The sequence below is a fragment of the Barbus barbus genome, assembly GCF_936440315.1.
Source record: "Barbus barbus genome assembly, chromosome: 40".
NCBI classification, from domain to species: domain Eukaryota; kingdom Metazoa; phylum Chordata; class Actinopteri; order Cypriniformes; family Cyprinidae; genus Barbus; species Barbus barbus.
Genome location: NC_136718.1, coordinates 27466730 through 27482172, shown reverse-complemented (window position 1 = coordinate 27482172; position 15443 = coordinate 27466730). Strand labels below are relative to the sequence as shown.

The 15443-nt window shown below is 41.5% G+C and overlaps 2 protein-coding genes across 3 annotated transcripts in view; both read right to left on the bottom strand.

The window, feature by feature from the left end:
• nfxl1 (nuclear transcription factor, X-box binding-like 1) overlaps positions 1 to 7232 on the bottom strand; it is a 55020-nt gene extending 47788 nt beyond the window's left edge. For both annotated transcript variants that reach the window (XM_079400154.1, XM_079400155.1), the window contains exons 1-10: positions 7175 to 7232; positions 6356 to 6642; positions 4899 to 5011; positions 4592 to 4722; positions 4344 to 4522; positions 3989 to 4150; positions 3776 to 3876; positions 3572 to 3686; positions 2490 to 2614; positions 1214 to 1336 (exon numbers count right to left, since the gene is read on the bottom strand). In XM_079400154.1, the coding sequence (XP_079256280.1) occupies positions 1214 to 1336; positions 2490 to 2614; positions 3572 to 3686; positions 3776 to 3876; positions 3989 to 4150; positions 4344 to 4522; positions 4592 to 4722; positions 4899 to 5011; positions 6356 to 6617 (1311 nt within the window). In that variant the 5' untranslated portion in view covers positions 6618 to 6642; positions 7175 to 7232. The remainder of the gene's footprint in view (positions 1 to 1213; positions 1337 to 2489; positions 2615 to 3571; positions 3687 to 3775; positions 3877 to 3988; positions 4151 to 4343; positions 4523 to 4591; positions 4723 to 4898; positions 5012 to 6355; positions 6643 to 7174) is intronic.
• A 1062-nt stretch (positions 7233 to 8294) lies between these two features.
• The window catches only part of cnga1b (cyclic nucleotide gated channel subunit alpha 1b), a 7161-nt gene continuing 12 nt past the window's right edge, over positions 8295 to 15443 (bottom strand). Inside the window, exons 1-9 of the mRNA XM_079400188.1 lie at positions 15194 to 15443; positions 14648 to 14772; positions 14474 to 14533; positions 14351 to 14395; positions 13114 to 13245; positions 12852 to 12956; positions 12636 to 12742; positions 11054 to 12204; positions 8295 to 9047 (exon numbers count right to left, since the gene is read on the bottom strand). The exon at positions 15194 to 15443 is cut by the window's right edge and continues 12 nt beyond it. Of these exons, the coding sequence (XP_079256314.1) occupies positions 8793 to 9047; positions 11054 to 12204; positions 12636 to 12742; positions 12852 to 12956; positions 13114 to 13245; positions 14351 to 14395; positions 14474 to 14533; positions 14648 to 14733 (1941 nt within the window). The 5' untranslated portion in view covers positions 14734 to 14772; positions 15194 to 15443 and the 3' untranslated portion in view covers positions 8295 to 8792. The remainder of the gene's footprint in view (positions 9048 to 11053; positions 12205 to 12635; positions 12743 to 12851; positions 12957 to 13113; positions 13246 to 14350; positions 14396 to 14473; positions 14534 to 14647; positions 14773 to 15193) is intronic.

Here is a 15443-nt window from a genome sequence, read left to right as displayed (position 1 = left end):
AGGTGTGAATGAGACGCTCTTTTGTGTGGAATGTGAAAAGATGGAATATGTGTGTGTGTGTGTGTGTGTGTGAGAGAGTAAGTGAGAGAGTGAGAGTGTGTGTGTGTTAGGGGTGGCACGGTACACAGATGTCACGGTTCGGTACGTACCTCGGTTCGGGGGTCACGGTTCGATACAATTTCGGTACAACAGGGAAAAAAAGACATCTACTTTGCTCAGTTTCTTTTATTTTGATGTGAAAATGCTAAATATTATTACATGTTATATATAAAATCTGTTTTGTTTTCATTGTGAGTGTACACAAATAAAAGCAGACCTTTAACTACAAGCAACAGCACAAATAAAAATACAATAGAGTAAAGATACAAATAAAATAATCAGTGATTTTCAGGGGTTTTTTTAGGTACAGAAATTGAAGTACGATTAAAGTAATCAAAGGTAAAACAGCATTGCATATTTGACTGTATAAATTAAAGATTACTCTTTATTAAAGTTACAAAAGCGATTCAATCAAGAGCAGTGAGTGATTTCTTTGTTGTTGCTGTTTATTTAATATTAACTGTCACTTTAAGAGAAAGCACTGATACTGTACGCCCAGCCGGCTATGTCTGCTATAGGATACTTACCAAGACGGTCATTTTGACAGAATTTTGTGTGAATTTATCCATTAAAACACAATACTTCAGAGAGAGCTTCATATTTGCGCGCGTTCTGAGGCGCAGGTTTGTGCGCTTCTGATGAGCGCACGCACAAATCTTCTCACTGCGCGCGCGAGCTCGCGTCCTCTGGCTCTTAAATATTTGAGCTGGCAAAGCTTACATGACTTTAGTCTAAACACCGATATCAACGTGTGCTGTTCAGGTCTCACCTGTGCGCGCGCTTTCAGCACCGGGTGATGACGGAATAAATGCTCATATTCCAGCATACGCACTCGCATTGAACAAGAGTGAATGATTTGTCCACTTTTTTTATTTTTTTTTCTCATCGCTGTTGTTATAATGTACTGGGAAGCCAGAATGCGCATCCATTAACAGAAACATACATTAGCCGAACCCTATTTGTTTTACGTGTTATTTATAACAAACCACATGCGTTGTCAGAATTCAGTTGAACCGCGGTCCTAGCGCGTGCCGAACCGTGTGTGGAGAACCGTGCGGTTCGGTTTTTTTCTGCGAACCGTGCCACCCCTAGTGTGTGTGTGTGTTAGACTAACCTTTCTCTTGCACTGGTGTCGGCTGCAGGTCCGTGTCTTGTTGCACTTGGACTCACAGAGATATTCCTTATGACAGGACAGGAGTTTGCTGTAGCGGCCACATCGACACGTCTTTTCTACATCCTGCACGCGCACACACACACACACACACACACAAAGGTTAATTCCCCTCTAATCAGTATCTACATTCACACTGGACTTTGATCTCAGGAAACTGTTAAGTTTCTGGCAGTCTTTCTTTGTAAATGTAAGCCAGGGCTAGAATGCCATAAAATTTGATCTGGTTATCAGAGCCTACTAACATCATCAATCCTGATCAATCCACGTTTGCTCTCGTTTCGACTGAGAGTATCATCTTGTGAGATCAGAATTGTGTATCGAACCAAATCATGGTACGAGTGTGTAGTTACACCCTTAATAACATTTAGCAGAACACAGGAGTGTAATAATCTAGCGAATGTTACGGCTTGTGTGTGTGTGTGTAATATCTCTCTGATGTGTCTGTGTGTGTCTAAAGCCCTATTCGCACGGGATTAGTATCACCTGGTGACCTCCAGTCATTTGTAATAATTGCGGAGGTTGTCTGTGATCTTAATCCTGTGCGAATCGGCCATGTCTGTAATTTGTAAAGTAAAAATTCCCCCGCAAATGACCTACCATATTTCGCCGAACACCGAGGTCCTGTGATAATATTTGTCCCGTGCGAATCGGCATCTCTGTGATTTGGCCAGAATTTGGCGGGTCGTATATAATTTTTCAAGGTTTTTGTTTCCTGTGCGCCTTTTTATCCATCTTTCGCAAAGAATGGAGCTGTGTTGGAGTGTTTGATAGTATTTTGGATGCTGTCATATTGCTACATCATACAATTTGCAGAAAGAGAAAGCTGAAAAGGTTTAATGTGTTACAAATAAATCAAGCATAAAGCCTGAGATATTATTTTAACTGGTGAAATGTAAATGACACGGGGCACAAAACTATATTAGTTTCTTTTTTTTTTTTTCTTTTTTTACCTTGACATCCGGGTATCCGGGAGATAAGTCAGTAATTTCGAGTAAAATCACAGGCTTCGCTTATCCCGTGCGAATGCACCACACGAAATTCAGATGTGGGGGAGAATAGGGCTTAAGTAACAGCTCTCTGATGTGTATGTGTGTGTGTGTGTGTGTGCGTGCGTGCACACAAGCATGTGTAACAGCTGTCTTGTATATATGTGTATATATGTGTGTCTGTGTGTGTGTGTAACAGCTGTCTGGTGTGTGTGTGTGTGTGTGTACACCTGTCGGCAGGTCTCACAGGCTCCTCTGTGGCAGCGCATTGAGCAGGTGTGTAAACCACAATCCAGCTTCTTCCCGCAGGTGTCTCCACAGGTGGGCACATCAACCGTACACGGCAACACGCTCTCTGAATAAACACAGCGCTGACTGAAACACACCGGAGCTCTGCAGAACTGCTTCATGAACATTAAATAACATCTGCATCAACATCTTCAAGTGCCGAACGGTTTGTATGAGGCACCAATCCTGCGCACTTATATGGGAACTAATTGTGATTTCAGTTCAATCATAAACAATTTTTTTTTTTTTTATTTAAAAAAAAAAACATTTAATGTGATAAATGTGATTCTATATGACAGCTTAATTCTATTAACTAAAACTTGTGCATAAAATCAGTACATGATGTTTTAATGAAAAATGGTATCTGTGAGGAATTCCAGTCAGGATTTAGACCGTATCATAGTACTGAGATTGCTCTCATTAGAGTTACAAATGACCTGCTTCTATCATCTGATCGTGGTTGCATCTCTTTATTAGTTCTACTGGATCTTAGCGCTGCGTTCAACACTATCGACCACAACATTCTTTTAAACAGACTAGAACACTGTTGGCATTAGTGGAAGTGCCTTAGCATGGTTCAAATCGTACTTATCTGAACGCCATCAGTTCGTAGCAGTGAATGAAGAGGTATCATATCGATCACAAGTGCAGTATGGAGTACCTCAAGGCTCAGTACTAGGGCCGTTACTTTTCACGCTTTACATGTTACCCTTGGGAGATATCATCAGGAAACATGGTGTTACCTTTCACTGTTATGCTGATGATACTCAGCTCTATATTTCTTCACGGCCCCGCGAAACACACCAAATTGAAAAACTAACGGAATGCATAGTCGATATAAAAAAACTGGATGACTAGCAATTTCTTACTATTAAATTCTGAAAAATAGAGGTGTTAATTATCGAACCTAAAACCTCCGCATATAATAACCTAGAAGACTCTCTAACACTTGATGGCTGCTCTGTGAATTCTTCATCATCAGTTAGGAACCTAGGTGTGTGTGTTTGTGTGTCTGTGTACGTACTTGTCTTTCCACAAGAACAGGAGCGATTTCCAGCACGAGGACATTCTCCACACACACCTGCGTGACACACACGCTCACATGTGTGATTCCCACAGGACAGCGGACGACCACACACCTGCAGAAGCACACACACACACAGTTGTTACACATATACACACAAACCTGCACAAATACACACACACATCAGACAGTTGGTACACACACCTGGTCACAGTGCCACTCTGGACTGGCACACGGTCGCTCCGCCCGCTGCCGGCCGCACGCACACGTCTGTAGACTGACCCTCGGACACGGAGCACAGTCACCTGACCACGAGAGAGAGAGGGAGAGAGAGAGAGAGAGAGAGAGAGAGTGACTCGACTTACTACAGCTCTTCTGTCTGAATACACTCATCCGTCAGTGTGAGGTGTGTGATACCTGTGTGACAGCTGTTTGCACAGGTGTGTATTCGGCACGGAAGAGTCCGTCTGCAGATCTGTGCGCAGCTCCAGGCTTTAGTGCTGCAGCGGCGCGGAACACGAGACGACTTCCCACACAGACAAGAAACACTCACCATCTTAGGACAGGGGGGACACGGACCTGAAACACACACACAGACAGATTACCTTTTGTTTTACATGAAAATGGTTCATGAATGAAATATAACTCACAGTGTCACTCTGTGTGTGTGTGTGTTTGAGCGTGTGTATGCGTGTTTCTCTGTCTGTGTGTGTGTGTGTTTGAGCGCGTGTATGCGTGTTTCTCTGTCTGTGTGTGTGTGTGTTGTGTATACCTGGATGACACAGCAGCAGGCAGTGATGTCCACATGGCGGTCTGAACTCGCGCTCACACACCTGGCCACAGGAATGTGGGAGGAGCCAGGGGTCCGGCACAGGCTCCGCCTCCTTCCCGCAGTAACAGTGGTATCTGGTGGGAGTCTGGTGAGGACTGTACTCATACCTGCACTTGGGACTGATGCAGACAGAGAGCGGTGACGCGACGCTCCAGCGCTAGGAACGCTGTGATTGGTCAGATACTCACCACGGCCACGGGTGATCTTTTTTGCCAAAATCCTCGTCGGTCACTGAGGACACCAGGAAGATGGAGTCTTTGGCCCATTTCTGAATGCAGGTGATGTGGAAGATACAGTAACAGGCCACACAACTCCACACCTGAGAAACGGAGAGAGCAGACAAGCTGAGCGTGTGTGTGTGAGAGAGAATGTGTGTGTGTGAGAGAGAGAGAGAGAGAGAGAGAGAGAGAGAGGAAGAGAGTGTGTGTGTGTGTGTGAGAGAGAAAATGTGTGTGTGTGAGAGAGAGAGGGAGAGAGTGTGTGTGTGTGTCTCACGGCCTGTGTTCTCCTGACAGATGCGATGCAGATCAGACACGTGACTCCTCCAGACTGACACACTTCATGTAAATAATGACGCGTCTTCTCCAGCAGACGGATGTCAGCATCACCTGAACACATACACACATAGACACACATTTCTCCTCCTCTCTCACAGCAGATCATCACGAGCGTGAGCGACACAACCCTCTACGGACACCTCGGTAACAGATTCGCCATTGGCTAGTACATTTTTTTGTTTACTCACCAGACTAATATTTGATACACTATTTTATATAATGCATATTTTTTTGCTTTTAACAATTATACTATTATTGTTAGAAATTGCAACAATATAAAAATAGAAATATAATACATTTATACATTTAAATCTTAATTAAAACAATAATTAAACTATAAATAAACAATGATATCCTGGCCAGAGGAGAACTGGCCCCCCGGCTGAGTCTGGTTTCTCCCAAGGTTTCTTCTCCATTCTGTCTCAGAGGGAGTTCTGGTTCCTTGCCGCTTGCTCAGTTGGGGACACTTCATATCTAGTGATTATTTGATTTCACAGATACTATTTAAACTAAACTGAGCTACACAATGACATCACTGAACTCAATAATGAAATGCCTTTAACTGAAAATTGAGTGTCTAATCTTATTATTATACATTACTGACACTCTATCCTCCAATCTGTATTGTTAAAAGCGCTATATAAATAAAGCTGACTTGACTTGACGAACTGTACTAAGGACTGGTGGTGGTTAAAATATTGTTTGGTATTTAGTGTTTCTAAAAAAACAAAACAAAAGGAAACTTACATTTTACATTTACATTTATTCATTTAGCTGACACTTTTATCCAAAGCGACTTACAATTGCTATATATGTCAGAGGTCACACGCCTCTGGAGCAACTAGGGGTTAAGTGTCTTGCTCAGGGACACATTGGTGTCTCACAGTGGATTCGAACCCGGGTCTCTCACACCAAAGGCATGTGTCTTTGGTGTGAGACATAACTTAAAATAATACTGATATGAATACAATACTACTACGAATTCTACTACTAAGAAAATTATAAAACGCACTAAGGATTAACGAGCTGCTGGATTTTGAGGTTGTGTGCGTTCGCTTGAACTGATTTGCTGAAATCAAAACAGGGACAATAATAGGCGAGCGCCAGCCAATGAGATTGTCGTTTGCGCATTAGCTCCGCCCACAACCAGAGAACCCAGCAGTTCTTAAAAGCTGAAGAATTCCAAAGGAACGCTCAGTCAGAGTTCTGCGAGTGAAATATATCTGTGCTAAACTTATACTGAGCCTCCAACACACACTGGTGAGTAAAACCTGAGCATTTATTACCCAGTGGCTAATACTAGACATCATTTAGTCGCCCAGAGCGAAGATTTAGTCATAAGCCAGTGATTTCCTCTCACTGCAGAGGGCTGTGACAGGAGTGTGAGGTCAGTACCTGAGTGAATGCTGTATGGAGACAGAGCCGACTGCAGAATCTTCCCTCGCTTCCCTCCTTCTTCACTAACATCATCCTCATCCTCATCCTCAGAGGAAGAGCTGTGGGGCTCGGTGGCCAGTCTCCGGGCGGCCGCCTGGTCAGACCTTCTGATCTCCTCAAACCTGGACTGAGACTCGCTCCCGCCTCTGACCTCTGACCCCACAGCTCCAGGAGGACGGTGACCCCGACCCCGACCCCGCTGCCTCCACGCCGGATCCATCAAAGCCTGAATCACTGGGAAAGCACTGAAGAAACATGGGAAATCACCCACCAAACATGGTAAAACAGTGTAAAAAATCCCCAAAGAAACACCTTTAGACACTAAAACAGTCAAACTGCCAATAAAACATCAATCACTGTAAACAAGAGTAAAACACATAAGAAACCATCAAATCACTGAGTAAAACTGCTGATGAAACATGGTAAATCAGGGTAAAATCTCACTGTAAACAAGAGTGAAACACACGAAACACTGTCAAATCACTAATGAAACCTGTCCCAGCAAAAAGGTAAACATGGTGAATGAGGGTAAAATCAGTGACAAAACACCGTAAGATCTCTAATGAAACACGGTAACACATGGTAAAGTCACTGACAAAGCGGTAAAACAAGGTGAAAGCGTTACTGAACACGTCAGCTTTCAATAAAAGCGACCCTTCCGATTATTAAACTTGTAATTAGTAACTGAATGAATCAGTGTATAATCATGAGGTAATATGCGCGAAATGTTAAGAAAATGATTTGATATAAAAGAGTTTTATATATAAAAAGTCTTACTCTAACGATCAGCCCTGGAACCAGCACGCATGCGGAAGCCGGAAGCGCCGAAGAGCATGATGGGAGATGTATTCGTTAACAGAGCACGGAGAGGCGGAATCCTGCAACTCAAAACTACAACTCCCGTCAGCATTCAGATAGCGTAATTCAATGACACGTCCGCCTTTCATGTTACAAATCCATCATTAGTGAAGGAAAAATAAATATACACTACCTGTCAAAACTTTTTGTACAGTAAGATTCTTAATGTTTTTTTTTTTAAAGAATTCTCTTCTGCTTACCAAGCCTGCATTTATTTGATATAGCAAAAACAGTAATACTGGGAAACATTTTTACTGTTTTCTGTGTGAATATGTGTTAAACTGTAATGTATTTCTGTGATCTGCAGCTGTATTTCCAGCATCATTACTGCAGTCTTCAGTGTCACATGATCTTCAGAAATCATAATAATATGCTTCAGAAACATTTCTGATTATAATTATTATCAATATGTAAAACAGTTCTTTTTTTTAGGATTCTTTGATGAATAGAAAGATCCAAAGATCAGCATTTATCTGAAATAAAAAACGTTTGTAACATTATACACTATAACATTCAAAAGCTTGGAGTCAGTATTTTTTTTATTATATTTTTTTTTTTTGGGGGGGGGGGGGGGGGGGGGGTAAAAATAATGAAAATGAAAAAATCATTATTTTTATTTAGCAAGGATGCTTTAAATTTATCGAAAGTGATGTGCTGTCAAAGAAACCTGAAAAAAAATTCTACTCTGTGTTCAACATTGATAATAATGATAAATGTTTGTTGATCAGTAAATCAGTATATTATTATGATTTCTGAAGATCATGTGACACTGAAGACTGGAGTAATGATGCTGAAAATACAGCTGCAGATCACAGAAATACATTACAGTTTAACACATATTCACATAGAAAACAGCTGCTTTAAATAGTAAAAATATTTCAAACTTTTACTGTTTTTACTGTGCTTCGGATCAAATAAATGCAGAATTGGTGAGAAGAAGAGAATTCTTTAAAAAAACATTAAAAATCTTACTGTTGAAAACGTTAGACTGCTACTGTAAATACAGTAGAATAAGAGCATCAGAACACTAACACCATATGAAAGGCTCTGGACAGACATTCTTTATTGAAGATGTATTTACAGCTCATTTAGTTCTCTGAACTTTAACTGATATTGCTAGATCAGCATCATTATTAGTGTTTCTCTAAGTATAAATGTTGATTACAAGAGTTCTGAGTGAAACTAGATCATACAGACTTTTGCTAACAAAAAGGATTCATTTTCTCTTTATATTCTCTCATAATAGACATGACAGAGTAAATGACACATGATATAATCAGTATGCTGTGAACACCAATCATCTGTACAGTATTTTACATGTGTGTGCTACCAGTCGCAGGTAGACAGAAGACCCAAGCACAGATTTATCAGACGTCTTCTTCACTCACACACTGCTGTGGCAGACTGACAGCCCAGAGCTGGTGTGTATCTACGGCTTTATCCAGTCCAAACCAAAGCTGGACCACAAAATATACAAGGCTTCTGTTCAAAGTTCTAAAACTAATTTGTTTAATCAGGTTTGTCTGCAGCTTTCGTCCTATTCTTTCTTCTCAGCAGTGGCCAGTTCTGTGTCCAGCGTCTCAGAGAGCGCCACTCCGCCGGAGTCTGTCATCTTCTTTTCTAATTTAGTCACACGCTTCTTCAGTTTCCCTTGTGCGGCTTCCTGTTCGGCTAAGAGGCGGGCGAAGCGTGTCTGCAGATCTTCCAGCACGCTGCCGATCTTCACCACCTTTTCCTCCATGTCTTTGGGATCGGGACCCTGCTTGGCCAACTCTAAATCCAGAAGATTGTCCTATGGATAAAAATGACAAAACATTAAAAGAGTGAATCCACACTTTTATTGCTTCCATTTAGTATGTGACCCTGGAGCACAAAACCATTCATAATGGTAAATATTTTGAAATTTGAAATTGAGACAATATTTGTCTGAGATACAACTATTAGAAAATCTGGAATCTGAGGGAGCAAAAAAATCTAAATATTGAGAAAATCTCCTTTAAAGTTGTTCAAATGAAGTTCTTAGCAATGCATATTACTAATCAAAAATGAAGTTTTCATATATTTACGATAGGAAACGTACAAAATATCTTGATGGAACATGATCTTAATATCCTAATGATTTTTGTCATAAAAGAGAAATGTATAATTTTGATCCATACAATGTATTGTTGTCTATTGCTACAAATATACCTGTGTTACTCATGACTGCTTTTGTGCTGCAGGGTCACATAAGTGCATTCAAGACAGCATGCATGATGCCTGAGTATAGTTTGTGAGTATGCCCAAAGTATACTTCGGTTTTTGTGCATATGCAAACGTCTGCATATAGTGCGCATATAGTTCAAATTTCATCATCAGAATAGTATTCGTGTACAAGCACCACCTGAATTTTGTGACCGTGTCTTTGTACATCGCACATGCACATTGACTTGGTTTTGCACTAATCAGTTGTTCCACAAGGTGGCAGCACTGGCCACAAAAACAGCGCAGATACTGGACTAAGAGGAATCTTTCTACAGCGCATGTGTCGACCGCCTGCGTTCACGCATTATATCAAATGGAGTATAATGTGAAAGGTAAAAATTATTCAAATATATTCAAAAATATAATTCCCATAATGTTTGCATGTTCCTTTAACGCAGTGGTCACCATCCTTTTTAGGCCCAAGATCCCTGACCTCGGCCTTTATGAAAGACAAGACCTACCTATTGAAGAATTGACAGAAAAAAACTGCCCACATTGCACTTGCAGTTTGAGGCCTTTTATTTAGTATTTTCATTAGTGGTGCACCAACCATAGCCAATTCAGAATCAGATTTTATTTTTATTTTTTTAACTAGCAAACTGGCTGATTCAGAATTTTTAAGAAATCTATTTGCTTTATAACAAACAAACTGGCCTTAATTAAAAATATCTGAAATTAGAAGCAACCTCTGCCTTTTAATCTCGATACAAACAAAGATGCTACACACATGTTGCATGAGCAGTTGTTTTTTAAATTAGATTGTATAATTTCAGGATTTAAAGCAAAAACAGAATGGTCTGACTTTAGGTTTTATTTATTTATTTCTACATAAAACATATCTTGATGAAACAAAAGCAGCAGGTCTGAATGAGACACAAATTCAGTCTCTGCCAGCAGGTGGCACTTATGAGCCAGCCCTGATATAGTGTTTCCCTGGTTACCGCTGTAAACAAAGCAGAGCTGCGCTTTATACCGAGATAAGAGAAGAAGAAAACGCCATTGCCATCGAAACTTTTCTCAAGGCAGTTCCCTTCAGTGATACATTAATATAACCCCACACCCACAATTCAATATTTATATTTTCTTCCTATATCTGGAGCATCGTGAACAGTGAGCTTGTTCTCTGCCTGCTACAGTATTTTCTCCTCTTTGCGCTCATCTTCAGCGTCTCTAGCCTCTGTTAAGCTCCTGTGCATGATGTATTTTTCTTTATCACTGTCCCAGTAGCTACTGAAAATAACAGAAGAATACAGTACAAAGCAAGGAGAAATGTATGCATTTTTGTACTTATTTTACTGTTATTTTCGGGATCTACCGGGCAATGATAAACCAGATCAACAGATTGGCGACCACTGCTTTAACGGCAATATAACCAAGAAAGAAAGTATTAAAGCATATTAAAAAATTGACATTTTGAATGTTCAGTGTTTTCATTATATCATGAATCGTTAGAGCGTGAAGAATTGATTTTTTGTTCCCACTCTTCATCATATAGGATTCGATGCATTATTCTCTCGAGGCTCATGTGAAAGGGCCGTTTACTGAACCGCATACCTTCATAAGGATTTGTCGTCCCTTCTCCTCCAGCATGGCCTTGGCGTCCGGATACTCGGTCAGCGCCTCCATCAGGTCGTCTTTGGACAGGCAGAAGAGGTCTGAGTAGCCGATGCTGCGGATGTTGGCAGTTCTTCGGTTGCCTGCCCTGCTGCCCTTGATGTTGAGGATGCTGATCTCTCCGAAGTAGCTTCCGTCGCTCAGCACCACGAACTGCGTGACTCCGTCGTCCGCCACCACGGCCAGCTTTCCTTCTTTAATGATGTACATCTCGCGGCCGATGTCGCCCTTCTTGCAGATGTAGTCTCCGGGGCTGTAGACCTGCGGCTGCAGCTTCAGCACCAGCTCCACCAGAAGCCCGGCCTCGCAGTCCGCGAAGATGCGCACCTTCTTCAGAGTGTCCAGGTGGACGTTTATAGCGATCTCTGCCCGCAGCTTGTCCGGCAGGTACTTCAGCACTTCCCTCTCGTCCACCGCTTTCTTGTTGGTCCACAAGAAATCGAACCATTTAATGACCCGTTTCTCCAGGTCTTTGGTGACCTTTCGGAAGCTCATGTACTGTTTGATGGCGTCGATGCGAGCCTGGAAATCCGCTCGCGCCGCGTTGGCGTTGGTGATCATGGAGCCCACGTTACCGACGATGGTGGCAAAAATCAACACGCCGACCAAGAAGTCTGTTACTACGAAGAAGTACTCTGAGTTTTTGACAGGGGGCGGCGTTTCTCCGATGGTGGTGAGCGTGAGCGTGGACCAGTACATGCTGTATGCGTACTTTCTCACCAAACGGCCGAACTCCGGGTCCGAGGTGTCCGGATACACGAACTTATCCGTCCCGAAGCCGATGGCCTTGGAGAAGGAGTAATACATGCAGGCGTTCCAGTGGATGATGATCACGATGTACATGACGAGGTTGGAGATTCGGAACACGTTGGGAAAGTTAGTCCGTGTTTCGGTGCGCTGGAAAAACTCGAACAAGCGGTTGACCCTCAGTAGCTTGTTCATGCGAATCTCGGGGTAGTTCAGCCCGAAGTACAAGTAGAAGATGTCGGTCGGAACCATAGAGGCCAGGTCCAGCTTGAACTGGACGCTCTGCGTGTAACGATCGCGAAGCTTCTTCTCGTCTTTCACCAACAGCCCCTGCTCCAGATATCCTGAGCACAAACACACCGAGATTTCAAGTCAAGTCACCTTTATTCATATGGTACTTTTAAAGGGATAGTTCACCTAAAAATGGAAACGCTGTCATTAATTACTACGTTTCTGGACCTTGAGCTCTCGGATTTCATCAAAATATGTTAATTTGTGTTCTGAAGATGAACGAAGGTCTTATGGGTTTGGAACGACATGACGGTAAATAATTAATGACAGGATTTTCATTTTTGGGTGAACTAACCCTTTAACAATACAGATTGTGTCAAAGCAGCTTTACAGTATTAAATAGGAAAAATAGTGTGTAATAATGCAGAAGGACAATAGTAAACACTCAATTTTCAGTTAGAGGCAGTTCATCAGTTCAGTGATGTTATCATCCAGCTCAGTTCAGTTCAGCATTCTCCAGGGATGTGATGAAGCTGGAGCTCACCTGTCCTGGTCCTGAACACCATGTCCAGCAGATACACCACATCTGATAAGAAGTCCATGATGAACCAGTACATCAGATAGTCCGACTGCAGCTCCTCAAAGCAAGCTCTGAGAGACAGAGAGAGAGAGATGAGCTGAGATCCACGGCCGTATGTAAACGGACTAAACTGTCAAAGAGCAGAGTGTTGTGTTGTGAGGTGAAAGTAAGAGTTGGCACCTCGCTATGATGAGAATCCAGTTGTACATCACAGGACACGTGATCATGAAGAGCCAGTTGTAGTACATGTTACCCGCCGGATCCACAACCTCTATCTCCTTTGGTCTGGAACACAACATTATAGAGTTATAGAGCACAGATGATCTGCACCAAACAGTTGCCATCTTCCACTGCTGAAACCAACAAATGAGATGCTCTAGTGGCATAGAAATGGCATGACAAAAACGATGGAGTCTGACAGTCTAAACAAAGATGAACCTACGGTTCTTTCTTCTCCTTCTCCTTCTCTTTCTCTTTCTCTTTCTCTTTCTCCTTCTCCTTCTCCTTCTCCTTCTCCTTCTCTTCTGCTTCTTTTTTCTTTTCCTTCTTCTCCTTTTTTTCCTTCTCTTTTTTCCTGGAATAACACAAATACAGTGGTGGCCAAAATGATTAGAGCACTAGTATTCTCAGCAGCTAAACATGGTGTTAAGTCAGTTATTTCTATCTTCTGCTGGAGTGTGTCAGAAGGAAATATCAGTTTATATTTCCAAACATTCATTTAGCCATTAATTGTAATAATCCAGTGAGATGTTTGAGATCTGATCTGATCATCATCCAGTCTGTCTGGAATGACATGAAGAAACCATTATTGTACCATCCCAAAGACGCACAAAAACACTTTCACAGACTTTTCCATGAACTGTTCCCATCTGGTGATGACCTGCCCAACTCGATCCGAGCAGCCGAATCCTTACCCATCTTCAAGAAACGGCTAAAAACTCATCTGTTCCATCTTTACTTGACCCTCTAACTCTAGCACTCTCTATTCTAATTTTATTTTATCTATGTCTTTTTATAAAAAAAAATAAAAAAATAAATAAAAATGAATAATAATAATAATTATCTGTACTGCGTTAGGCTAACTGAGACTTGTAATAGCACTTGCACGTTGTTGCTCTTTTGTTGGTTTTGATTGCTTCTTATGTCCTCATTTGTAAGTCGCTTTGGATAAAAGCGTCTGCTAAATGAGTAAATAAATAAAGAAAGAAAGAAACAGAACAAACTGAGACTAAATCCAGAAGAACTGTGTCTCTGCTTCAAGAAACCTCCTGCAAAGCTCCTGAGAAACTCTGCTCAAGAGCACCGAGGACAAAAGCTTTTAACAGATCTGCAGCTTTGCAGGAGGTTTCTTGAAGCGTCTTGGAGACACAGTTCTTCTGGATTTAGTCTCAGTTTGTTCTATTTCTTCAAGTCATTCCAGACAGACTGATGATGATCAGATCTCTAAAATCTCACTGGATTATTACTATTAATGGCTAAAATGAATGTTTGGAAATATAAACTGATATTTCCTACTGACACACTACAGCAGAAGATAGAAATAACTGACTTAAAACCATGTTTAGCTGCTGATATACTAGTGTTCTAATCATTTTGGCCAGCGCTGTATATTAAATAAACCATCAATAAATGAATGAATGAATGAATGAAGCAAATGTTTGAAAATCATGTCATCTTACTCCTTCTTCTCCTTTTTTTCTTTCTTTTTCTTCTTTTTTCCCTCTCTGTGAATATAAGACACAGAATGATTAAAGTGGTTAAAGCACCTGAAGTGTAAGTGTGTGTAGTGTGTATGAACTCACTCTTCATTGTTATTGCTGTTGTTGGTGTTGAAGTAAGTTCCAGCATCTGGGTGCTTTTCTCTTCAGAAAAAAAAAGTCAAATCAATAACCGATAACTTATCGATCATTAACCAACCACTGATTTCTATCCGAGATAATAATCCATTTATCCGTCACCCATAATGCATCGCTCACATAATGTCCTCTGTGGCCATCACAACCGGCTCCACCCCCTCCAGGAGAAATGTGGGCGGGGCCAGGGGCCTCACTCGGACAGACATCACAGCTGATTGGTCAGGCCACCTGCCCGTCACACAGAACTGCAGAAAAATCCACATTTCACTTTTTAATAACTGTGCAGATGCAGTTCACAGCAACTGAGATTGAGATTCTCTTCCATATGCTTCAGTATCAGAAATGCTATTTTAACTGGATCAGTCGAATGAACTGGGATTGGAAAAAGCCAAATAAACACATTTTTGAAATGAATTTTAATGTACTTCAACAATGTCCCAAGTGTTAATAAAGAAAGACAACATGCAGTACTGTATTTCTGCTATGCTGATTTTAACAGTAAGAATCTCTCAGTATGTCATAAACACAAGCAGCACAGTGACAGCAGAAACTATAGCCTCACTTTCCCTTTAATCTTCAACCGAAAGGACAGAGATACAGTGTAAATCTATCTAAATAAAATGAAATAACAATAATACATCGAGCAGCTGAAGCGTCTGTACTCACCTTCTGCTGCCTTCACACACCTGACATCATCATCATCATCATCACAGGTACGCCAGCGAAAGCATGAGCTCATTCTCTCACACACAAAAGCATGAGAGTATGTTTGTGATAAACAAACTGGAAAGGTGCTAATTTTGTTGAGTATTCCCAACGATCGCGGACCACGAGAGGATTTCAGGCAGGCACAGCAGGATTTGGGATTACACAGATGACCAGGTCACTCGCGCACGCACGCACACACACACACACA